Source organism: Diuraphis noxia, unplaced genomic scaffold (assembly GCF_037042655.1).
Source record: "Diuraphis noxia isolate RWA-SAM2 unplaced genomic scaffold, SU_Dnox_SAM2 contig0001, whole genome shotgun sequence".
Lineage (NCBI taxonomy): Eukaryota > Metazoa > Arthropoda > Insecta > Hemiptera > Aphididae > Diuraphis > Diuraphis noxia.
The window spans coordinates 97,888,389-97,915,165 of record NW_028301711.1 but is presented as its reverse complement, the minus strand read 5'-3'; the positions used below and the strand labels follow the sequence as shown (position 1 = coordinate 97,915,165).

At 29.0% G+C, this 26,777-nt stretch overlaps 2 protein-coding genes, 1 long non-coding RNA gene and 1 pseudogene across 3 annotated transcripts; 3 read left to right on the top strand and 1 right to left on the bottom strand.

The window, feature by feature from the left end:
• The window catches only part of LOC149062623 (uncharacterized), a 512,259-nt pseudogene that overhangs the window by 162,850 nt on the left and 322,632 nt on the right, over positions 1 to 26,777 (top strand).
• On the bottom strand, positions 1,088 to 3,839 carry LOC149062633 (uncharacterized). The gene is made up of 3 exons (XR_016189432.1): positions 3,026 to 3,839; positions 1,393 to 1,520; positions 1,088 to 1,325 (listed from the first exon to the last, which is right to left on the bottom strand). It is a non-coding gene; the product is annotated as an uncharacterized LOC149062633 (long non-coding RNA).
• On the top strand, positions 8,024 to 11,036 carry LOC149062632 (uncharacterized). Its single transcript, XM_089221981.1, has 4 exons — positions 8,024 to 8,144; positions 8,690 to 8,893; positions 9,297 to 9,451; positions 10,782 to 11,036. Exons 1-4 carry the CDS (start codon positions 8,024 to 8,026, stop codon positions 11,034 to 11,036), a joined length of 735 nt encoding a protein of 244 aa, XP_089078107.1.
• On the top strand, positions 11,409 to 13,345 carry LOC149062631 (uncharacterized). Its single transcript, XM_089216086.1, has 3 exons — positions 11,409 to 12,343; positions 12,406 to 12,626; positions 12,710 to 13,345. Exons 1-3 carry the CDS (start codon positions 11,788 to 11,790, stop codon positions 13,040 to 13,042), a joined length of 1,110 nt encoding a protein of 369 aa, XP_089072212.1. The 5' UTR covers positions 11,409 to 11,787; the 3' UTR covers positions 13,043 to 13,345.

Here is a 26,777-nt window from a genome sequence, read left to right as displayed (position 1 = left end):
TTTGGTGTATTGAACTGTTACTGATTTTTTTTGTTTATAATAATTGTTTTGATTTATGATTTTGGTATGAATTGATTTTTTTCAATATTTTTAATCTTAAACTGACAAATAAAAATAAAAATATGTTATAAATAAATATATATATATTTTGATTTTAATATTTAAAAAATGCCTTAAGCTTACAAATAAGTGATAAATGTATTGATTTTACAATGATGTGTGTGTTTATTTTTATTTATCAAATTTAATTTCACATAAGTTTATTATTCTGTAACCAAAAACTCAAAGAAATATAGTAATTGATATCTATTAAATATATTGTATATTTTGTATTTTTAATAATGTGGCAACGTTGCAAAAGTTAACAGGTAAAAACTAAATAGATTAATCTTAATCTTAAATAAACTATTAAGATACTAAATTATTGTACATATATAATGTATTTTATTATATAGCTTTTTAGAAATTCACGACTAGGGCTCAGAAATGATAGGAGTTAAAACTTAAAATACGAGAGCAAGAATATTAAATATGCAACTCCTACAACTTCCTAAAATATATTTATAATACCATTTAGTATAGAATATAGACAGAACTATAGTATCATAGTAGTACTATTTATACTCAATTATAACACATCGAATATTTAAAATATGATAAGCATAACAACTAACAAATATAATAACCAAAATAAAGCGTAAATAATGTTAATAATTAATATATATAAGATTCAATCCTCTTTTTTACCAAAATATACCTAAAATATCTTATGAAAAATTGAAAATGGTCCTGACTTTTGTTATCATCAAATAAAACTTCTGGTAATATACTTGAATTCAACACAAAGTTAACTTGAAAACAAATTTTTCACTTTTTTATAAATTGAATTTCTGAGACCTAACTCTTTAAGATTAGATTTATAAATGTTAAATATTAAGAATTTAAAATGTTAAGGTAAAATATTAATTTAAAAATGCAAAAATTGTTTTCAAAAAATTGCATGGAATAAATAGGTTATAAATAATATAACTGAAAAAATATTGATCCTTTTGACAAAAAAAAATATATCAACATAAACACACTCAGAACATTGCCTTATTTACTAATTAAAAACAATCATTATTAAATTTTCTTAATGTTTAACAATAAAAATTCTGACTTATACAATTATACCATATGATATTATGCATATGTATTTTGTTGCTAATGAATTTAATTTGGAACTGCTGTTGTAATTGACCAATTCTACAATTGTGCATAATTGAATCTGAATTTGAATGCTTCTTAGTTCTTTATTGAAATTTTTCTTTTTTCCATTATTTAAACTAAAATATAAATCGATAAAAATAAATTTACATGTATATTATGTATAAAAATTAAATAGGTACTTACCCTTTTCATAATATTTTAAATTTCTTTGGATTGAGAAATGAAAAATTACGGTTTTCTGAGCTTAAATCATTTCTAATATATTTTAAATACCTCTCTTTCGTGGATTGTAATGAACGACAATTAAATACCTGAAATATAAAGGAATATAATTTGTTTCATAAGTTTAGTAAAAATTCTTTTTTGATGTTATAATTGTTGTTATTACATAATACATTTAAGTATTTAGTAGAAATAGATTGATTTTAGATTTAGAATTTAAAGAAGAATGATGAATTAAATTTTTGAATCTTACAAACTTGGATTGAAAAATTAACTACTATAGAAAGTAATAATATGTAAAAAAAAATATTGAGTATGTAAAAAATATCAAGTCAAATGTAAAAAAATAAATGCATAAAAATATTAAAACTCTTTAGAGAACACTACACACATAATTGTTGTCTCCGTCTTTCAACTGTGTAATATAACAAATTTACACTTAGCAGATCAATTTAATTCCGTTAGTTTAAAAATTAGAGTAAATTTACCTATTATGAAACTTGATGGGAAGAACATTATCTGTGTTTGTATATGGGTTTATTAAGATAACTTAGTTTTTAAGTGAGTTATGAGCATTTTTAATTTACATTTTGTATATTATATGCATAACTTGCTACAAAATTGAACTATTGTAAAAATAACCACATATAATTTTCTTAACATCAAGTTTCATAATAGGTCGATTTACTCTAATTTTTAAACTAATGGAGCTAAACGTGATATGCTAAGCTAAATTTGCTAAAATATTATGCACTTGTAAGACGGAGCCAACAAATGGTTGTGTAACGTCCTCTTAAGGTATGTAAAATTTTATTTTAGTTATAACATCTGCCTAGTGCCTACAGTACTGAATTGTTATATAATAAGATGTAACAATAATGACGTAGAATACAGTTTTTTAATTTACATATTTACATAATTTTTGTGTTTTAAATGAAATTTAATCTAGTCTTAAAAACATTTTAGACATAAATCACTTCATAGTAGCCATAATACGCTATTACTTACTAGTTTTCAATTTATTACATATTTTATTTTTACTTCAATCAGTTAACTTCTATGAAATATTAAAATGAAAAAGAAAATATATATATGTAGGATTGGGCACCAAAATATACACTTGAATAACCAACAGTACACTAGTAACGAATCAACTATTTATTGATGCACAAATAACAAAATACAAACTTAAACAATCAACAACAACAAACGACTAATGGAACACTCGCACGTCAAAACAACACTAACGCTTAGCTTCCACCCACCACCCTAGCTGTATCAGAAACCGGCCCTCTCACTGGTAGACAACTCAACTCCACATATACAACATGAATTTTAACAATTTTCAAACAATAAATCATACAGTTTTTTTATGTTGATATAAGGGCAATAGACAAAAATAAATAAAAGTTCCCTTATAAATTAGTTTCTAATAACCTTGCTAAATTGGTTAATTTAAGAATTGTTAAAAAAAACTATAAAAATGCAAATAATTAGATTATGTTACCAGTGTATGCTGTGAACAAGCTACTGGCATTGTTGCCATCACTGGTACAGACGCCGCAGGCAAGTTACTAAAGATCAGAAAAGTTACCTGATTTCGTAAACCTGTTTCAGTGTTTCATATCCCAGAACTGGTAGTTTAATTAAGCCACATCAGTCGAGTTTGGGTTGAATTTATGACATGTAAATACCACAAATTCATTTTTTAACCTATAAAAAAAACAAAGTTCAATAATATTTCAAAAGATCAAATTCAAATCTGAATGCACTTACATGACAAAATATAAATATAATAATAATAATATACATATATACTTACAATAAAAAGAAAAGAATAAAATATAAAAACTAAATTTCACAAGGCTAGATACAGTTGGGAAAATTTAGTATTTAGAGTATTACACTTCACACAATTTATGGGCACAGAGCGTCAACCATACAATGTTATTGAAAATGTATTGGTCTATTACTATCATAATAATATATACTTACAGTTTTATACGATAATAATCAAGAATCAAACATTTAAACAATAAGACAGAACTCGTTGTGTTAATAATAATGTTGGCCTTAAATTGGAAAATGAAATGTTTATAAGGATAATCAAAACCAAATTTTTAAATGAAATTGGCCGAAAGATAATATTGGTGGAGTGTGTGGTTGTTTTACAGTTCAAAAAATTATGCCAATGGAATTTATATTTAAAAAAGTGCTGTCACCCTAGGCAGGAGGTCAGATACCTGCGGCTGGCTCATCTGTTGCTCTTTGGAAAATGCATCAATATCTTTAACTCATAAAATACAAATTGAAATTTGGCAATTTTTTTATATTACAGGTATAATTTCTTTTTGATGCTTTATTTTTATTTTCAAACATTTTCTAATATGAACTTTATTAAAAATAAATTAAGAAGCAAATATTAGCCAACTGAATGATAAGCTCAGGGATAAACTGATATCAGCTTAGACACATGTTTGAAGATGAAAACTATACATTATTCTACAGATTTAATAATAATAATGATGTATAAATGAAACTAAGTTTTTATAAATTTAACGGTATTAAATGTTTTTAATACCTACCAATTTCTAATGAAATTGCTTAGTAAAATATATTAATCGTTTTATGTACTATGGTATGTATTTTTATCAACCATTGTTGCTCTTCAAAAATCATGATTTTTTTTTTTTTAAACAGCTTATTTACTAGAAAAAGTGTCCGGTCCGTGCCCTAGGTTATTCATTCACTCAATACGTACAGTTAGGTATGTTGATTATCTGATCACTTCCAGGCCATGGTTCTTCTCTATCGATACGTGGACTTCAAACGAGTACAAGCTGGTATTTTTAAGTGATATAGACTTTCCTTTCGAATGTTGATAGTTTGATGTAGCCAAAGTGCCAACGTAGCAATTTAATTAAAATTTGAGAAATATATTAAACTGATCAGAGAAACGAATAAATAATAATGTTCAATGTTCATGTGTGAGGTGTGACTACTGACTATCACATAATATATTATATTATACGTTATCAGTTATGAATGATAAATTATATACACTGACTTCTATAATATTTATAGAATATTTATATATCATGATTATACCACAGATTAGGTAGGTTTGTAATCTGTGATTATATAGAACCGGACTGGCACCGGTTTGTTGTATTATGGCACTGGCGCACAGCCACGATAGTTCGGCTACTTACCACTATGTTGGTGGTTGTAAGTTAATCGTGATCCAATAAAATGTGTTGGCAATAAATCTGGTAAGTGGATGTTGCTCTGCTGTACAGAAGGCAAGCCCGGATTGAACCGGCGAGCTACCGAGAAAATCTCGGTGGGCCGCGTAAAAATTCAAGATCAGTATAATTATATCAAACACTGATATAAACTAGAATAATTTAAAATAATAATATAATGTATTTTATCTATATAGAATATACGTCGTATATAAATATATTATATATATATAAAAGAAAATCAAATTTTAAACTTATAGGTAGTTATAAAAAATTGTTTAAAAATCGTCATACTACTCATACTTAGGCCATGACTCGTGAGTAATGACTGATGAATATAAAATGAAATGTTTACAAATTGCATAAATCCATGCGATCTATATTATATTTTATATTATCTATATTATCTATCTTATATTTTGCGTTTTTTTAATAATATAACTGAAGTATACTGAGTAACCTAATGTAATGTAGGTACTTATTGAATAGGTAATTTGTGAATGTGCTTTAGAGAAACAATTATTACTTAAAGCATACAAGAGGGATCATAAAAAATGATTTTTCGAATGGGCCGATACTTTGTTGAGGGCCGGTAGAAGTATAAAATCTCGGTGGGCCGAAGTCTATCCGGCCCTGGCAGAAGGATACAAGTGGGTTACTATAATGGATGGTATTAAATTTGAATTTAATGATATAATATCATTGTATACGAAAAACGATTTTGAGTGAAGACGATTTGTCGATACAGGATATTTTATATTATATTACTTAATTATATTGTTATTATTTATAAAAAAAAAAAAAAAATGAAGATCCCTATAAAATAAATTCCAAATTAATCAAATCAGATTCATTATGAACCCGACTCACTCAGTCATTCATAGTAGGTATATACAATTTATTATTAAGTATTAATATGAGTCATTACCAATATTAACTGCTAATATTAGAATATAAAGTATACTTTAAAAATTTAAGTAAACAAAAATAATATTTTTAAATTACAACTTTAATTAAAATTGTTATTCTTGATTATTTAATATGTAATTTCATAAAAATTTGAAGTTCAAATAACTAAAAACAAAAAAATTGTGTTTGAATAGTTTTTAAATTTTTCTTGCAGCAGAATTATAACTACTTGTGTGGAACCTTGTTTTAAATTTTCAATCCTTAGCTATAGTTGAATCTTTATACATTAATGACAACTAAAAAATTTGTTAATTGTTAATTTTGTAAAAATTTGAAATTTAATTGGTTATTACAAAAATCATGGCTATGTTATTTTTAATATTTTCCAACTGCAGATATAATATCAACATAATGGGGAACTTTGTATTAAATTTCCAAGCTTTTTGACCTAACGAATAAAATTATTGTAATGGCACTAGAATAAAAAACTAGAAATTATTTATTTGATAAAATTTGAAAAATTCATGAACAATCCATCTGTTGAATTTTAAAATCTTAGATTTTAAAAGATAAAATTGTAAGAATTTTTAACTAAAAAAAATTGCAAATTTTCATGATTTTTACATATTTTTTCAAAATTTGAAATTAAAATGCTCATTAAAAAAAAATGTTGACTATGTATTTTCAATATTTTTAAATGAACATTGTAATATTAGGAGCCTTGTATTAAATTTTGAAGATTTTTTACCAAACGAATAAAAATTTATTGTCATTTATAAAAAAATAATCTAAAAAGATTGAAAATTTCAAATGTCAATAAAATAATTTTAATAGATTTGGGATATTTTAAAAATTTTATCAAAGATAGAAGTTGACAATATAAGCATTCAGTGAAAGTTTCAAGTATTTGTTTAAGAGTAACACCAATATCTAAAATCGATTTTCTCAAAACTTTATTTTGCATAAAAATGCCCGTTTATTCTTAATTTTTTTTTGTTTTTCCGGTGCTTATAAAAATTATTGAGAATTTCAAAATTTTACCTCCCCATCACACCAACAAGATTCATTTCCAATCGGAAGAGCTACTGAAGTTGAAAATCGAAGCATAATATCGATAACTTATCGTGTACACAGATAAAAAATAATAACGCTCATCATCGTAGAATCATTACATTCATCGCTCCACTCAGAATCTATTATATTATATTATAAAATAATAAATATCTATAAGGCTATAGGTAATTCAGACGGACCTTATTAATTACCAAATGAATATAACATTAAAAATGTGTAATTACGCAAAACTGTTTAAACAAAAAGGTGGGAAATTAATATGAATAAAGACGGGAAATATAAATATAAATAAGACTCTAACCAATAGCTATATTATAATTGGAAGTTAGGGTATAAGATTTGTATCATTCTATGTCTTTATAAGTTGAATCGGTAAAAACATTAAAAAACAACTTACAAGCAAATGTTTTAAACTTTCACGGTATTAGAAGTAATTTATTAACGGTCTTATTTAAAAGTGGCCTGAAAATATCGATTTGCCCGGTAACTAGTATGTATTTTAGAGTCTCCTCGGATCTATAGGTGGAACCTAAGCTTAAAAAAAAGGGTGTCCACGTTTAGTAAAATAGATAATATATGTATTATATATATTATAGAAGATCTACCTAATAAGAGGATGACCAAAATATGCTCATCAAATCTGTCGTTTCCCTCGTATAAACGTACAATATTAACTTCTTCACTCTCAGTCATATGCAATGATTTATCATTGAATTCAAATATAACAAGTAGGTAAAAATTACATGCTCAAAAACTGCTATATAGAGCAGAGCGGGGAATCCAATTACCCACCTATTTTTATATTATTGCACCAAGAAATTTAGTATATTATAGTATATTTCATAAAATAAAAAAATTTAAAATTATAATGATGTTTAAAAATATATTTTTCTGCAGTATAGGCCTTATATACACACTTTTTTTTACAGTCTAGAAACTTCCAAATGTACCTTTTTCTATTGAGTAGGAAATGATATATATAAATATGTATATATATTTTACCTGCTATGTCGTTTGTAGGTACGTACATTTGCCCATTGTACTTATTGTGTTTCTTGCACTACAGTGAGGGTAGGTAGGTAGGTACCTTGACCAGCGTATAGGTAGCGTCAAGTGTTCGTATATATATGTATAATACAATAACATTTCGATGCTCAACTGGTGGTAGGAACCAACACCATTACTGTTGCCACCACCGTCGTGTAACATAAAAAGGGACGCAGAATTCAGATCGTCATTCGTATGCTAACAGTGCTATTTAATTTAAAATTGTTCTCGGCACTAGCAGACTTGGTCGAGATAGGCTGTATTTTTTTCCATAATTTTAACATAATATTCATATCTCATTAAATCTACATTACACGATGAAATATACGGCATTTACAATCGTCACGCTTGCCATCATCTCATCGATTGTGGCATTGACAAATAATGGTTACGAAGAACGGCCGTGGTCGACAGAAGATATTGAAAACCACAAAAATAGTGAGTAAATAGCATTATGTATTATTTTTAAAACACACATGTTAATTATGAATAATTACTATCATTCAGATGTTTGAGAAATCTGTATTATGTTTAAAATGTATATTTATTGTTTTACGTCTCTAAATATTTGATATGTGTTATATACTTCGAATTTAAGTTTTATTTTTTATTTTCAAGTTTTTAATCATTCTATAGATTAGTCATACAATATAAATAAATCGTTGAAAAAGTGATAAAATCACCGGGTCTACCTGTTATAAACATAAAAATTAAGTGACCCAATTACCGTTACCTTTTGGAAAAAAGGTTAATATTGTGAGGTAATTATCGGATTCCCCTTCTAAGCATCCTCACATGGGACTGATAATAGTAGAATCGGTATCGGTGGCAGACCGTCACACAAAGGAATGCACAGAATTTTGGTGGTCCTCATGATAACATTTAGAATAGAATATTTATTATTTTTAATATTACAAACACCAAACAGTATAATTCACCTAATAGTGAAATAAGGTACTAATTGTCTTCTTGTGTTTTTTTAGTAATGGATAGTCTCAATGGTCGTGTATGTCCTCCATTTGGAAAAAAGGCGAAATTCGAGGTAGAGACTATACAAACGAAGTCGCCGATGTACGGATGTGCCTATATGGCAAAAAAAACTCAACAAAGCGCTGTTCCGTTGTTACATTTGTGGTTGGAGCGTTCCGAACCAAAAAAAATACATGGCCATTGCAAAAACATGACTAGTACGTATAACGAACTACTACAACTGTAACATAATAATGGTGGTCGGGGGTTGGTAAGGTGGGTTGCGTGGGTGGGTATTGGACCCATGCTTTTTAAAATTTGCGGTCACCAAACTCTGCATAAAACTCAAATAAAATTAATTACAATAGTATTAATTTTCGTTATTCTACAGCATATTGTATGTTTATATAATAACATTATCAGATTGACTTGCGCTTTGCACACATATTTCTTTATTTTATAAGGATATTAAGTACCTACTTTATTGGAGAGTATAATATAAATGTATTTTAATATTATATTGAATATTAATGTACTATAATTAATGCTATACCTAGTATTTTTTGCCAAGCAATATCTTTAATCATACTCATGAATATTTCATCTAATTGTTTCTATCAGATATGGACCACTTTACTTTTGAGTGCTTGGCAAACATTAAACAACCCAACATAGACGAAGTTAAATTGGGTTTTAAGTACATATCACTACTGGAACATACTAATGCAGAAAATATGCAGAGTCAACCATCCAAACCACGATCCCACAGATGTGCCGTGAGTATATTACACGTTATTTTATATTATATTATATTATTCTATATATTCTTTATAATGTGGACGAATTCATGCAATCAATCTGATTATTTGAATGGTAATTTGTGTGTGTGTGTGTGTGGGGGGGGGGGGGGTTGTAGTGAGTATGTGGTTGAAGAACATTCTTATGTACACGCATGAAATATTAACTATTATGGATTTAAAATTTTTAAGTGGGTGGTTGGTAGAATAATACTTATTATTTGTGTATTTGATCATTGTATGCTAATTCTATTTTCAGGGAAAATTTTATTTTAATAATTCAAAACTAATAAAAGTTCTTACTTGTAATTATTATATGCGATAACTAAACCACCACATACCTCTCTTTAAATAATTGAACTTCTTATTTTCCATACCTAGTCAAACCATTTGAGATTTAAAGCCCTCGTATTGTATATGTATACAATCCCAAATGTTTTTAAACGGTTTGACGATTTATATTTCATATATATTTATTATCAGTGGCATAATTACGGAGGTGCACGACAGTGCACTTGGACCCCCTGGTATTATGTTGAAGATTAAAAGATATACTTTTGTGCCAGCATATACTGAACTTTATACCTCTTTAAATACAATATCATCTATATTTCATTGATTTGTTGAATTTTTTTTAAACTTATTTAAGAATGCTGTTATCACTTTAATTAATTTTATAAATATTAATTTATAAAATATTTATTATATACATATTATATTTTTATATGCATAATGTATCATAGTACAGATACAGCTCATATAGTATTTAAAATATAGGTACCTACAGATTTTTATCTTTGTTTATGTTATATTGTTATCAAATATAAAAAGATACCTATTTAGTACATGCGAGCAATGCAATTAGCTTTAAATATGAGTAGTAATATGACTTACCTAATTTATAATTATTGATAACAATTTTACACCTGCTGAAATTTAATGGAATTACGCCAATTTTTTTTACACCGAGTAAATATAATACATTGTGTTAACCATAGTAACCATAGTATCTAATAAACATTCACCATCACCAACTATTCCGGGGAAAGCCCCATTATAATTACAATATTCATCAGCAGTGTTTCTAATTGTTGTCCTTCGTGCTGCCGTATTTACACTAATATCACTCCTGTGTCGTGTATTAACTTTAATCTTATTGTAAAATCTGAAGGTCTAAAAAACAGTGACCTCGACATTTGTGGTTGTAGATTGGGGAGGGGGGATTCAGTGTACCTATATTTACATACACATAATTTATAGTTGATTTAATTTATTTCTCTCTATCTGTATTTTTCCTTTCTGTCCACAGTTGTACGATGTGAGGGACGTGGACGACAAGATGCTCAGAATAATCCGAATAGTGATTAGCAAGCCAGTGGTAGCAGCAGGTACATTCAACACAACCCTGTGCAAAGGGCTCTCAGAGCTTTTAGATCGGGATGAGCTGCCATTCGTCCACGAGGGATCTCGATATTGGCCTGACGGATCGATGTACCTATATTTATTAGGAAGAAAGGCAAAAATCTTTTACACTAATCCAACTACTACCACCTATCGTCCATAAATATGTGTATAGGTACCTTTACATCATTACATTATGAAAACATACATGTAATTTAATTTATAATTAAAACACATTTATGTATACTTACCTACATATATTTTAAAATATACAATAAAAAGTTCATCAATAATTCCATTTGTATTGTATTTGTTTTTTTTTTTTTTTATATTGATGGGTATTTGAATGAGAACAATTTTCATATACTTTTAAACATCATCAGTAAAGTTACCATAGTTAAGCTTGTTCATAATTTTTATAATACTTAGGAATAGAGAAAAAATATTAAACATAATATAAATTTATATTACTTAAGAGTTCGCCGGCTAGTACTTGTATTAAAATATAGGCATAAATGCAGTTTGGTTCCCACGCGAATTTTTCGATTTTTTTTTTTCCAAAATGTGTGTTTCACGACACTGAATACAAAAGTCTAATTCCAAAATTCTCGCAAATCATTATTTTGGAAGTTATAGCCATCCAAAGTTTGCGATTTCACGTATTTAGTATTTACGCATGCATGCGCGCAAACCGGCTTTAGATACCCACTTTCTTACGTTTTCGTATTCTCGCCTCTCATTTATATGTTATTTTATTTTATTACAATATTATCTAAAGTAGTTTGATGAAAAATGTTAGATTATACCCTATAATTATATTTTTGTAAAAGTTATATTTAACTTATTAGTTTTATGTAGATATCTACCTCATTATAATTTTAATTAACGAGTTTCAAAAGGCAATAGAACTGATAATGTTTTATTTTCGTTTTAAATATTACTTTTTGAAGATTGCTATGTTAGTACCTACAAGCGTACTCCAGATCACTACAGTTTTTGTTACAGTTACGACAACATATCATTTTAAAATGACATCTATTAATTTTATTGAGTTGTATGATATATTTGAGCATAAAACCAATGGCCCCGTCTCAATGAGTGTTATACAAAAATTGCAATCGTGGAATTTGTTAGCCCGTGATGGTGTATTAAAATGTAAAAATGGTCATTATTTACAATTATACAGCGATATACGTTCTTTAGACGGGTTTAGTTGGAGATGTAGGGCACCTATAAATAAACAAAAAAACAAATGTGACTATTATCGATCGATTCGCATAGATACATTTTTTCATAAATCGCATTTGTCGTTATACCAAATAGTATCGTTTGCATATTTGTGGTTAGAAAACGTGTCACTGTCATTTATTGTTAAACAAATTCGAATTTCTCAACATACTGCTGTAGATTGGTCATCATTTCATAGAGAAGTCGTCTTCGAGGCTATGATTACGAATCATAATAAGATAGGTTAGTTTAAACTTAAATAAATCATTTTTTTATAGTATTAAAATAATTAATTCATATAATAGGTGGAGTCGGACAAGTTGTTGAAATTGATGAGTCCAAATTTGGTCGAAGAAAATATAACCGCGGGCATCGTGTAGAGGGGCAGTGGATTTTTGGTGGTGTTCAGCGAGAAACTGGGGCTTGTTTTTTAATACCCGTAGAAAAGCGAGATAAAGATACCCTATTAAGAGCAATCAATGATTGGATCTTGCCAGGGACTACAATTATCAGCGATTGTTGGAAGGTAGATTTAGTTTTTACTATGTGGGCTGTGCCGAGGGATATTGTGGTACTGAGTTGTGATATTGTGTTAATTTGTTTTACTAGAGTTATCAATGTTTGGAGGATGAAGGGTATGTTCATTTAACAGTGAATCATTCCATTCAATTCAAAAACCCAGAAACCGGAGCACACACTAATAATGTTGAGGGAATGTGGCGTCACGCCAAGGCTTCGCTTTCCCAATATTGTCGTAAAAAACGGTTTTATGGTGGATATTTAGCAAAGTACATGTTTTTGAAAAGGTGTCGTATATTAAACATTGAACCTCTAACGGAATTTTTTAAACTTGCTGGTGAGCTGTATAACTCAAAAGAAAACGATGTTTTGATAAGTGATGATGATAAAGACTCTTCTTCTACAGGAACGGATGACGATTAATAAAATATTGAAAAATTTAAATAAAATTAAAATTGCAAAAAATGTTTGTTTTCAATAACCCTCCCCATTCAAGTTTGATTTTTTAGCCCGGGGGGTTTGAGGGCCGAGCCCACATTCAACGAGAGGTCCGTAGGACCTCGAGTTTGGTGACTGGAGCTGGCAGGCGGAGGGAGCTACTTATACTTATTTTACTTTATCTGGCCATCAAGTCCGGCGACCGGAGCCGATAGGCTCCGGGAACCGGGGGTCCCTTGAATTTAAAGACATGAGTCATTTGTGTTAAATTAGTTTCAGATTACTTGTTAGGTCATCAGGCTGCCCGCAGGGCAGGGACGCTCTCCCCCCCGCGACCCCGGAGGGGTCGCCCCCCCCCCCCCCCCCCCCCCCCTCCCCCTCCCCCCAGGTTTGCTATTTAAGCCCCGGGGGGTTTGGGGGCCGAGCCCCCATCCAACGAGAGGTCCAGAGGACCTCGAGTTTGGCGACCGGAGCCGACAGGCGAAGGGAGCCACTTATACTTATTTTATTTTATCTGGCCATCGAGTCCGGTGACCGGAGCCGATAGGCTCCGGGAGCCGTGAAGTTTATTGACTTTAAGACATGAGTCATTTGTGTTACTTAAGGTTCAGTTTACTTGCTAGGTCACTTACCTACAGCGAACGTGCGTATATATTGGCGATGTGCACGGCATTAAAGTAGTGTTGCGCGTATATGCGTATAAACATAAAATCGCAAACTTTGGATGGCTATAACTTCCAAAATAATGATTTGCGAGAATTTTGGAATTAGACTTTTGTATTCAGTGTCGTGAAACACACATTTTGGTAAAAAAAAAATCGAAAAATTCGCGTGGGAACCAAACTGCATTTGTTCCAAAATATATTATTCTTCACTAAAAAGTATTAACGGCGATCTATCGTTTGTTGTGGTATCGTTTAAACGAATTATTTATTATGATCTATAAATCTGTTTGGACTGCCAGCTATTCACTCAGCATTTGGCTGGGCAGCCACTAGAATAAAGGAAAATGGTGTTCGACTTTGGACGGGATAGGTGACCAATAAATATAAATAATAGCACGTCGTATATAAACAACAATAATATATCATAAGGCACGAAAAATGTGCATATGTTGGCCAGGAAAACGTCTTTTCCCGGGCGCAACTCAAAATAATAATAAACAATAAATATCAAATAATGATAGGGCAATAACGACAATTTACAATAATAATGATGATTTGATTACCGGTCGGCACATGCGCCGCGGTGGAGTGGTGTATCGGCGGCGGCGACTGGAACAGCTGTTGCGATGGTGCGGTGACACGCAGGTGAACGGGGAGCGGCGGCGAATGACCGATTACGTGATGTGCAACTTACGTAATCACGGCACTGAAATAGCGTCGCACGACGGATACACACACAATAATAATAATGCCGGGGAACGATGTACCGGGTACGAATTATAGCCCGTCGGAATCAGACGACTGTGATGTACCGGCACGAATAAATAAATAATAATATGTGCGCGAATATCGGCGGCACCCACGCGACGGCGAGTAACGGTCGCGCAACGGACAACCGGTCGACGAAAATCGGTACGACGTCGAGAACGACGACAACGGCGCGACAGCGAAATAACACAAATCGCGGAACAATATAATTACGACCAAGTGCGGATAAGTCGCACCCACGAGGTTGTCGCAAAACGGCACCGAATAACGGCCGGACGCGATACACGCACGGTCCGCTCAAGTCGAGCGTACGAAAAAGACAAGTTTTAGTCGCCGGCGGCGACTTGGCCGAAGCCCGGTGTCGGGGCTGGTACAGATTTCCCGATTTTGATAACAGCAGATATCATCAAAATCAAAATTCGGGAGATCAGTTTAGCCAACATTGAAAAAATAAAATTCCCGCATAAGATATTGTTTTTTTTTACCCGACCAACTTTGCCAACATAAAAATACTAAAATCCTTTTTATTCGCCTTTAAAATATCTAAAAACCTAACTACCGCTTATCAATTATAACTAATGGTTATCAATATACTAACTACAAATTACAAAATAAATGGTATTATAAGGCATATTAAATATTATAATTGCTTTAATTGTATAAGTATATAAAATTTGTTAGATTTGTTTGTATACATTGATTATTATCACATGCTACATTACTTTCTTTAGCAGATGGTACTTTAAGGGATTTAATATCTGAAAAATATCGAGTTCTAATGGTCCAAGTGCTGAACAAATTGGAAATATCAAATGTATTCTCTCCTTTATATTTTTTACTGTTTCTACAATAAATATATTTATTTATTTATTATATTATACAGTTTGCTAGAAAACATACTTAATATACAGCACTAAACACATTACCTTTCTTTTGCTACAATGATAATAAAATAATTAATTGATATAGTGAATTTCTTTTGTGTTTAATAAACAGAATAATCAAAATAATACAGTAATTTAAAAAACAAATCCAAATTCTTGCAATATTCCTACACTATACTGTACTTAACTATAATAGTATAATGACACATTGGCACTAAACCTTTTTTTTCAAGGGATTCTGAGCTGAGCAGATACATTTTATGCATTATTTTTTTCAAAAACAAAAGAGATTACTTAATTATATAATTTAATTTATTTTAACATATACTACACATTTAAATTTTATAACACTATACCAAATTTTTTAAATTCTAAGTTCTCAATAGATAATATATGCATTGTAGGTACAATGTTTTGATAATGTTACCTATATGGCTAAAAGGCTGTTTTGTTTTATGTAAATAAGGAAATATTTAAATACAGACTTCAAATAACAACTTTAAAAATGATGCACAAATTAAAGTATATTTAATTTTAGTTTTATAACATGATGATCCTTTATGATTGAATTATTGAACTAGGTACTTTTTACTTTTGTTTGATCAATATAAATTAAATTATTGTTTTTAGTAATTACTTAATAAACTAACTAATAAATAAATAAAATACTTGTTAATTTTTAAAAATTAAAAAATATATTTTATAAGTATTTAAAAATAATAATTTATCTATTATAAAAATAGCATGTGGGGCTATGTTATATTTTTTATATTTGGTTTATTTGGGTTGGACCATTTTTAGAGAGGACTAAAGCCTTCCCTCGCCACCCCTTAGTACAGTGTTTGAGAATTATAGAATGTAATCATAAGCTATTGAAAATTAAGTTTGATTAAAATAAACATTAAGTTTATGAGTAATGAAACATATACCTCAACACACAACAACATTTTAGAATAAACATTTATCATGTTAAATTAATTTTTACCATAATGTGTGATGAAAAGAACGTCTAATGCCAAATTCATTGGCGCAACTAGACCAATATTTTTTGGGGTGCACAAATAGTGAAAAGCTCACTGACCCGTAGGGGCAAAGCCCCCACACCACCACACCATTCATCCCATTAGTTTTCATATTACATTTATAAAAAAAAAATAACTGCTAATGTAAAATATATACAACATACATACTTTGTTTTTATAGTGGTACCTAATACAATTTATAGGTTAACAAAATTAAATGATCAAAATGAGAACTAAATATTTTAACATGATTTTGCTTGAATGAAAATTATATTTATTTGAAATTTGTTCACTTTTCAAACTATTTGTTATATATCGCTCAATATTTAATATTTATGAATTGGTAACAATCTTTGTTGTAGCCCTTGAAAGAATAGAGTGACACAAATCAAAATATAAAATATATCTTTCATAAGTATTCGAGTATTTATTCCAAACACTTTTCAAAAGTAGTTTACACAAGACTACATGGATGTGTTAAACTGTGTAGCTATGTCTACAGTTAATATTGTAGACAATGTTTTTATTAGATGAATAAAATTGGTATATATAATTATTTTTAATTTAATTCAAATAAAAATTTCATGATCTCCACGAATAACTTATCCACGAATAAATTAACCATTATAATAAAATATATCCGCACATTTCACCATGTCCTCAAAAAACTTCCAGTCGATCCTAGGTCCTGCCGATTTATTAATTTGAAAAAGTAAACATTTTTTTTATCAAACATTTGAATTTTTAAAAGGATTAGGTAGGTACTCCAAATAATTTAATATTTACTACGAGTTAATTAGTAAATGATAACTTTTTTCCATTTAATAATAATCATTTTCACATTGCTTGTTTAATTGCGTGTATGTTCTATGTAGTATTGTAGTTTATATAACACTGAAATAGATTTAAAATTAAAAAGAGTAGGTCAGCATTGCGGTGTAGAAAGTTTGTCCATCGTCCCTTCGGTCCTCGGACAGGATAGTGTAGTCTTACAGTATTCGATTTGAATGCAATGATTACATTCGATAAAAAAACGATTCTGAGCGGACGAAAGAATATTTTATTTTATTTGATATTTAAATATTATTCGTTTCTATGGTGATAAATAAAGATTTTTTGCAAAGCAAAATTGAAATCCAGATCTTTTGTAATTTTTCAGTGGTTTTTTACTGTGGCGTTAAATAAGAGAGAATCAAAAAATTACTTTCTTTAAGTACCACCTGGATTCAATTTGCTAAAAAAAAGATACTACCTATATAATATGTGGAAATCGAAGCACTACTTCTGGTAGACATTTTTCTAACAGGATAAAAAGAAAACATTATTGTAATACCAAAATTAAGTCAAAATGTTGAAAAGTTTTTAAGATATATAAACAAATGAGCGATAGGTTAGTTTTGATAAAAAAAGTTAATTGCCTATAATTTAAAAATAAAAAAGTTAGACCAACTATTTAAAGGGTATTTTTTCATCATTTTTGGTATACTTTCATATGACGATGGCCAGTCACTTTCCCCCTTTTTGGGAGTGCACATTTTAAACTTGGACAGGGGACTTCTACACCCCCCTCGTTCAGCCAATGGCCAAATTATTCACATAAACTGAACACTCATCTCCAAAAAATTATAAATTAATATATTTTAGTAACTAGAAAATAGCGGGTAAGTGGATGTCGCTCTGCTGTACATTAGGGGGTGGGGTGGACCTCTGACTAGGGTAGGTTAAATTTGAATGCAATAATAGGTATCATTGTATACGAAAAACGATTCTGAACGGAGATGATTTGTCAATCTATGATATATTATATTTACATATTGTCATATATTCTATTTTGAAACAAATATTTTAGGACGCATTTTGCATAAGGCATGGTTAATCAATTTTTCCAAAAACATTGCATGTAGTTATCATAATTTATAATACCTTATATCATACATATACATATAACATATACCTGGTTTGAGGATAAATCGTTATCGTTACGCGATTTCATAAAAATTTAAAACTCAAACGCTCAAAACATTTTTCTTATAACGGCACTTCAAATTCTCTCTATAGCTATTTGAAGCAAAACTTATGGAAAATTTAGTGTTGAATTTTTTAACCTTAGATATAAATACAAACAATTTTATGAATTTTGAACTACAAAATAATTTGCAAATATTCATGGGTTGACGAATTTTTGTCAATATTTGAACTTCAAATGCTATTAAAAAAAAAATTGTGCCTATGTATTCTTATAATTTTTTAATCACTATAAGAATAACTTATGAGAAACTTTGTATTGAATTTTCAAATATTTTGATAGGGCCAAAAAAATTTTATCGACACTTCAAAAATAAAATTTTCAGAAAAATTGAAAATTTCAGTCGTCTATCAATATCTCAAAAAACTTCAAAATATTTTGAAAATTAAATCATGTAAAGAAAATGCCAATTTAAATAACTGGTGAAATTTTCAAGTATCTACGACTTATACTTTTTGAATAATAACAAATATTTAAAATCGTTTGAGGATAAATCGTTATCGTTACGCTATTTCGTAAAAATTTAAAATTCAAAAGCACTTAAAATTTTTCCTTTAATGATGCTTCGAGTTTTCTCTATAGCTACTTGAAGAAAAACTTATAGAAAACTTAGTGTTGTATTTTTAATCCTTAGTTATAAACGCAAAAAAATTTATAATTTTTCAACTTCAAAATTACTTGCAAATTTTCGCATTTTCGCAGATTTCGTAAAAATTTCAACTATAAACGCTTATAAAAAAAAATTGTCTCTAATGATTTTTAATTTTTTTTAGCTACAATAAGAATAACTCATGAGGAACCTTGTTTTAAATTTTCAAGTTTTTTTGGTCATCCAAAATTTTTTTACTGACCCTTCAAAAAAAAAATTATCATAAAAATCGAAAATTTCAGTGGTCTATAAATAACTCAAAAAAAAGTCAAAGCATTTTGAAAATTAAACTGTATATAGATAATACTAACATAAACATTTGGTGAAAATTTCAAGTATTTAAAGTGGTTAGTTTTTGAATTGCAACCATATAAGTAAACCGATTTGGTCGAAAACTGGTTTTGCTCATTTTTTTTTTGTTTTTCTCCATTTTTTTGAAAATTGTTGGAAAATGTTAACTTTTGACCATTATAATGCACCAAGGATGTTCACTTTTACATTGGAAACCACCCCCAAAGTTTGAAATTGAAGGATTATTTCGACTAGTTATGCTGTACATAGACTTTACCCCCACTTTTTGTGTGTACATTTATAAAGGGGTAGCCTACTGAAATAATGCAAAAATGCAGTAAATAATATATAGGTATTTATTTATGAAAATTATATTTTCCAAGTTAAAAAATCTGTAGTGTCTTTGGGGTGGTGGTGGCTTTGCCCCCCATGGCTTAGGTTTCATACTGCATAGAGGTAGGTGGGTGGATATAAATTAATGTCCATTGCCACACCTAAAAAAAATTAGTTCGGTGCCACTGCACACTATGATAATTTTTGAAAGTTAGTGGAAATTGCATTTTAATATTCACATATTATTATATTTATTAGTTTATTACACGATTACATCACAAAACTATTACCTTCCCTGAATATTATAAAACGTATTTAACAGTAGATAGGCACCTATGTTAATCTTAATCCAACAACGTAACTGTAGTTTGTTTTGTTGATTCTCGATCATTCTATTCTCAGTGTCTATGTTTGAGGTCTATTTTACATACCTTACTACCTAGCCACCTAGGTACCTACTAATTTAATTCTAATAACGAATTTTTATTTTTTATTATACGTACGATAGGTACATTAATTTATTTTAATGTTTAATATGTACCTAATAAAATACATAAACTGAGTAGGTATCAAAAACTCAAAAGTAAAATATTTGTTGCATTCTAGTTGCGTACTTGCGTTCCAAATATAACCACGAAAAAAGAATGAATACTGAATAGTAATTAAATTATTCCACAATACAATTATTATTAATTATTATTTATGCACATACTGCTATACTAGGTATTGAAATGTTGAATTATGGTAATTAGAATATATAATTAGTGTTTAATTCTAATTTGTAAAGCAATAATAATATACTTATTATAGATCACAGGACACAGCCACACAGGGTTATTACTTATTGGTTAACTTAATTTAATCTAACACTGATAACTAGTAGCTACTTAATCCAATTAATACATAGTAGGTACTTAAGAACAACTAAATTTTTATTTAGATAAGTGCATCAATAAATGTCTGCTGAATAATAAGTAGCAAATAAAGTTTTGAAAAAACAGAAGTTTGTACTGTTGTCTGTTACAGGATCATTCTTAAGTGGTACAAAAATCTCAAATTTGAGATATGGTTTTCAAGCATATTTAAAAATTCAAAAATCAAAATTTGAATAAATGCATACAAATTAGGTGAGCATGTTTAAAAAATCACTCTGTATAGGTAGTATATTATTTTATTATACTAAATATTAGTTTAGAATATCTTCTATTTCTGTTGTGTTCTTCAATCCATTATAGTTACATTTTTTTTTTATCGATCAAAAGACATCGGTTACAATGGCCATGAGTCGTAAACGTTACATTGCAGATTACATTTTTTTTTTTTAAGTATCTAAAATAGTTACATTTTTATAATGGGATTCTTAAACACAATTGTTGATGTTAAGATAATTAGATGCTTATTTTATAAGTACTTATTTATTATAAATTCATGTTAGACAACAAGTTAGGATAACTATTCCAGTTATTTAACAATTAAGGACTAGTTGAACTTAATATTTTGTTCAAAAATTCAGTATTATTAATTTATTTTCCAAAATATATGGTTAATACATAATAATAAACACATTTGAAAGGATACTGAATCATACACATTAAAAATAACACAAAGTTCAGTTTTAAAACATCAGTCATTGGACAGTTTAACCTAGTCTTAACACAAGTAGGTATTTGAACATTCATAATTAATGTTAAGATAATTAGTTATATTGAAAAACTAGAAAAATGTATAAGCTAATAGATTTTGTACATGCAGTATTATATTATAGTTACCACCTATGTAACAGTGTATAGGCAAACAAATTACCAGGAACACAACATAATAATTAATTAAATGTAATAATTTAAAAATGTTAAAAAACCCAAATATGATTTATTACAAAAAATCAAAATAAATACTTAATATCTAATATCGCTTTAGGGAATAGTACAAGGAAAATAAAATATATAACATTAGATAACAATTAGAAAAGTAATTAAATGTAACACTTTGAAAATATTAAATACTCGTATTTAAAACAAAATATGATTTTACGTAAAACAATAAAAATAATTACTTACAATGTAATAATATTATTACTGTGGTAATATTATAAAGAAAATATAATACCTATATAATTTATATAACAATCAAAAATATAACTCAGTATATAAAATTTAAAGAAAATAAATATCATTTTTTTCATTTTTTTACCAACTAAAAAAAGCATGTTACCTATAATTCATATTATTATGTTAACAATTTTACACAATAAGAATATGTACATAAATATTATAGTTATTATAAATTTGATAAATAAGTAAAAAAAACTGCTTGTAGCACATAGCAATTTACCATTTTGTTATAATATAAACAACACCTATTACAAGTTTAGTTTATAATTTAAATTATATTTATATTATAGTTATTATACCTATTATCTACAAAAATACTTGTCTCAAAAAATAATTTTGTTTATAAAATATTTTAAAAACTATTAACATATAAGAAATTACTAACAATTTTATTGTTACTTATCAATATAGCAAAAATTATTTTAACGTTTGATATCTATTAAATAAATAAATAAATAGAATAGTTTATCACACAAAAATGTATGTTATTATAAAGTTACAAATAAACAAATAAAATGTATTTCATGAAAATTCAATTACTGGATGTATGAATACTATAATATATTGTTTTACTAAATTTTTTCTAATTGGCTATGCTACCTTTATTTAATTAACAACTGTGGTTGAATTGGGGGAGGACGCGGGAGGGACTGAGCTACTCTTCATCTTTTCTTCAAATTAAAGCGTACCCCATTATTATATTCATCAAGGAATAGGGTTACTATTAAATTGATTAGCTTAATTGTTAAACTTCATTTAGATCCCACCTTTATTTATTTTTCCAATTCAACCACTGATTAACAAAATATATAATCCATAATTTAAGCCTATGAAGAATTTAATAATATTTTTACACTACCATAGTTAATTATGTTTTTAAAAATAAAAATAAATTATATACATTTCTAATAAATATGACTAAATAGTAATTAGTTTTGTTTGGCATATTCAAATTTGCATACACAATTTAATTATTATAGCTCAGTAAGTTTAAATACATTCTCTAATATTAGCTGCACTTCAATCAAAAGATTACAATATTATAATAATATAATATATTATAATACAATGGTAACCTTTAGTACGATTTTAAAAGCCAAATTGCTTATAAAATGAATCTAAATCATAATATAAAGTTTAAAATAATTTATTAAGATAATTGGACATTGATCAATGAATTAAAATAAAATTTAAATGTATAATGATTAAAGCCTATAACTTCACTGATTAAAATATAACTAAACAGGGTTTTATTTTATAGAAGACTAAATTTCTTGGTATGAATTTTTCGAAAAATCACTATTGGTATTAAACTGATATTTTTATTTTTTATATAATTGCTGGTTAACGATGCGGGAATTCGGATTTGTGCTAACTTTTATAGGTTGGCAAGAGCCTTTTTTTTTCGTTCTTATCAGGTTCGATGTTATCAGTTGTTATCAAAATCGGGAAAACTGTACCCGTCCCGCCCGGTGTCCGCGGGCCGCGCGACGCGCTGTCTCGCGGACCGGTTGCCGAATGTTGCGCTGGAAGCGGCGGGAAGTTCAAACAAAATCATAACGACGTAATTTGTCTTTAAAATATTTACGTATAATCATACCAAAAGTAATTATAAGTACATATAACTATACAAATTTATAACATTACTTACACAATACACATTTAAACAAAAAGGTAAATTAACGGGTGAAGTCGATTAATTCGAAATTCAAAAAGCTGCAGTCACTTAACATACTACTTAACGTATATATTATAAAAAAAAAATAATAAAGTTAATTTCTGTATGACGAAATACATCTTTAAAATACATATTATATTGTATATATTGTTTTTATATAAATAATAATTTCAATTTTATATAGGTAGTTATTATAATTCATGACTTTTTAAAAATATATATAATTTCTATAACGATAGTTCATCAAAATGAGAAATTAGTACCTATAGTATATTATGTTTATTGTTATATATTTAACGGACTTATTTTATCCCGGACTTTTTTACCGTGATTTCTATTATATATGTACATCAATATTTTATAATACTATAATTTTGTTAAGGGGCCTGCTCGTGACTATTTAATAAGGGGCAACATTTAGGCAATTTGAAAGCTCGTCGCCGCCGCCCGGTACCTATGTGTTAGTCGTAAATGATTATTAGTGTGAGTGTAGACAGACGTGCGTACCACCGCCAACCACCCAACTATTTAGACAGACATCGTTATCGCAAAGTTATTTATAGCGGGATTACTATATATTATAATATTATCCGTAATCGTTCATTCGGAACGATTGAATCCTTATTAAAATATTATTTTTACTACGTATTCAATTCTACTCTTATTTACAATTCAATTTCATTCAGATAGTGAAGGAAGTGAAAGACGAAGGTTGGTATTTTCATTTTTATTGCAATTTTCGCACTCTTCTTTTGTGTTTATTATATAGTGTAAATAGTGTTTATTATGGGCAGTAAGTACAGAGTTAAAAACAAAACTGTAGCGGCTTATAGGAAGAAGAAAGGTGGAAATAAAATCACATAAGTTATACTTCGACTTCTAAGTAAAAATGTATCGTCATCAGGTGGTTGGTAGGTATATAATAAATTTAAACATCGTTTAGAAAACGCGTTCAAGATAATTTGACGACCTGCAGCGCTGCGAGCATGGTTTGTGGCAAGACATAATTGCTGTAAAAAATTTAGTAGCTTTTCACGCAGACAGCCTTATTTATAACTTGAATAATAATTTTGTGGAGTCTTACAACAGTGTAGTAGCAAAATTTGTAGGGGGGAAAAGAGTGAACTATTCCCTGCGAGGTAAATAAAATATGATTTAAAAATTAAACGTTGATAATTTTAATATATTCATACAGCATAGGTAAGGTATATACATAATAAGCGTTTTTTAGGTTCGTATAACACTCGGTGTATGACAGCAGTATCATCGTTTAACTTTGGTCCAGAGTACATGCGAAGGTTGTTTAAACAGGCAACTAAAGAAAGTCCGGGAAAGTTTACCAAACGGTTCATTTGCAAACTATCAAAAAAAAAGACTTACGCAAGGAGTACTCCAAAAATCAGACTCAGCTTTGAGCAAAGACAGTATATTATTACAATATAAAATAATAATAATAATGATTTATAAATTTATATAATATACTATATTGTTATTTTAATTAATAAACACTATATTTTTAATTCTTATTTTATGAATAATCGATTTTTGAATTCAGTACCTCGTTCGATCAGAAAGTGAATCTAGTTGGTACTTTGGGGGGGGGGGGGGTCAAAAGTAAAAAATTCTCAATACTTTTCTAAATAATCGAGAAAAACAAACTAAAAATTAAGGGAAAAACGGGAAATTTTACGCACACTCATTTTTCGACAAAATCGATTTTGGTTTTTGATGTAACGTTAAAACGAATGACCGTAGATGCATGAAATATTCATCGAATGTTTATATAAGTAAATTCTATCCACCATGCAATTTTCAAAATATTTCGACTTAAGTTGAACTATTCATAGGCATTTGAAATTTTCGATCATTTTTAGTTTTTTTAAAATTAATAACGATAAAAATGTATTTGTAAGGCAGAAAAGCTTGAAAATTTAATACAAGGCTCCTAACATATTTTTACAATAGCAGTTGCAAAATAAAAGGAATACATAGTCACAATTTTTTTTTTATGCATTCAAAGTTTGAGTTTTGACAACATATTATGTAAAAATCACGAAAATACAGAAATTATTTTAAGCTAGAAATTCATAAAAAATTTTCTTTTTATATCTAAGATTTGAAAATTTAATACAAGGCTCATAATATATTTTTACAATAAAAATTGAAAAATAAAAGAAATGCGTAGCCACAATTTTTTTTTTACAAGCATTCAAAGTTTGAATTTTGACAACATATGTAAAAATTACGAAAATTCGCAAATTATTTCAAACTAGAAATTCATAAAAATTTTTCTTTTTAAAACTAAGATTTGAAAAATTTTAATAATCTATAATATATCCTAGACAGATAAACCGTCTTCGCTCAGAATCGTTGTTCGTATACAATGATATAATATCATTGGATTCAAATTTAATTCCATCCATTACAGTAACCCACTTGTAACCTACTGTACAGCAGAGCGACATACACGACTTACCCTCCTTTTTTGGCTTGTTCTCCTGAAGGGTTGTGTTCGAGCGCCTCAGTCGATGTATGGCCGATGCGTCTGTGAACCGGTCGTGCCGTTTCCCCGCCCGTCTAGCATGCTGTCACCGATAAGTGAAAACGCACGTCCGCCGTAGACTCTGTGAAACGTTGACCTAGTTAGTTACCCAACGACCTTTGTCAACGTACGGTCCGTCGTTCTGTCGTTGCGCTGGCCGGCTTACGGTTAAGCGTTGCCTGTGCTTTTGTGATCGCGACTTGATTTGCCGTTCACGCGACGCGTGCCGCCATATCAGCGCCGTAATAATCGTATTATAAATATCCGTTGCCGTAACCTCCATAGGCTGTGTTTCGCCGCTCCGTTAATCGTATTATTGTCTTTGATACGGTGCCCGGTCGTCCGACATAGATTATATTCACGTGTTGTTCGTGCGACCTGCGGTGATATTGTTATACGGTCGCTGTTTGGCAAGCAGCTGTGAATCGCCGGTAATACGCGTGCGTTCGGTTATGATTAAACCGAACCCACACCGGTAGTCTCTGATATACGTCATCTTAGCCGCCGCACCCGATGATGAGTGCTACGTGTGGACTCAATCGTCAGTGGTCATAGTGTCGCCGTACCTGTTATCAATTCATAGTTGGCAACCACCAAGTGATCACCAACGGTCGCAGGAGACGCGCGTAATTATTGTCATAATATCTTGTGTTGTATTATTCTTTATCATAATCCGGTGTTGATTATTATTATGATTACCTATTATTACTATCATATGTGTTGATAGTACTATTTATTATTTACTTATTGA

Coding starts and splice junctions, on each gene's coding strand:
- LOC149062631 (XM_089216086.1), top strand. CDS start 11,788: ATGTTTTATTTTCGTTTTAAATATTACTTTTTGAAGATTGCTATGTTA. Junction 12,344..12,405: donor TACGAATCATAATAAGATAG/GTTAGTTTAAAC, acceptor TTCATATAATAG/GTGGAGTCGGACAAGTTGTT. Junction 12,627..12,709: donor TTATCAGCGATTGTTGGAAG/GTAGATTTAGTT, acceptor TTGTTTTACTAG/AGTTATCAATGTTTGGAGGA.
- LOC149062632 (XM_089221981.1), top strand. CDS start 8,024: ATGAAATATACGGCATTTACAATCGTCACGCTTGCCATCATCTCATCG. Junction 8,894..9,296: donor CCATTGCAAAAACATGACTA/GTACGTATAACG, acceptor TGTTTCTATCAG/ATATGGACCACTTTACTTTT. Junction 9,452..10,781: donor CACGATCCCACAGATGTGCC/GTGAGTATATTA, acceptor TTCTGTCCACAG/TTGTACGATGTGAGGGACGT.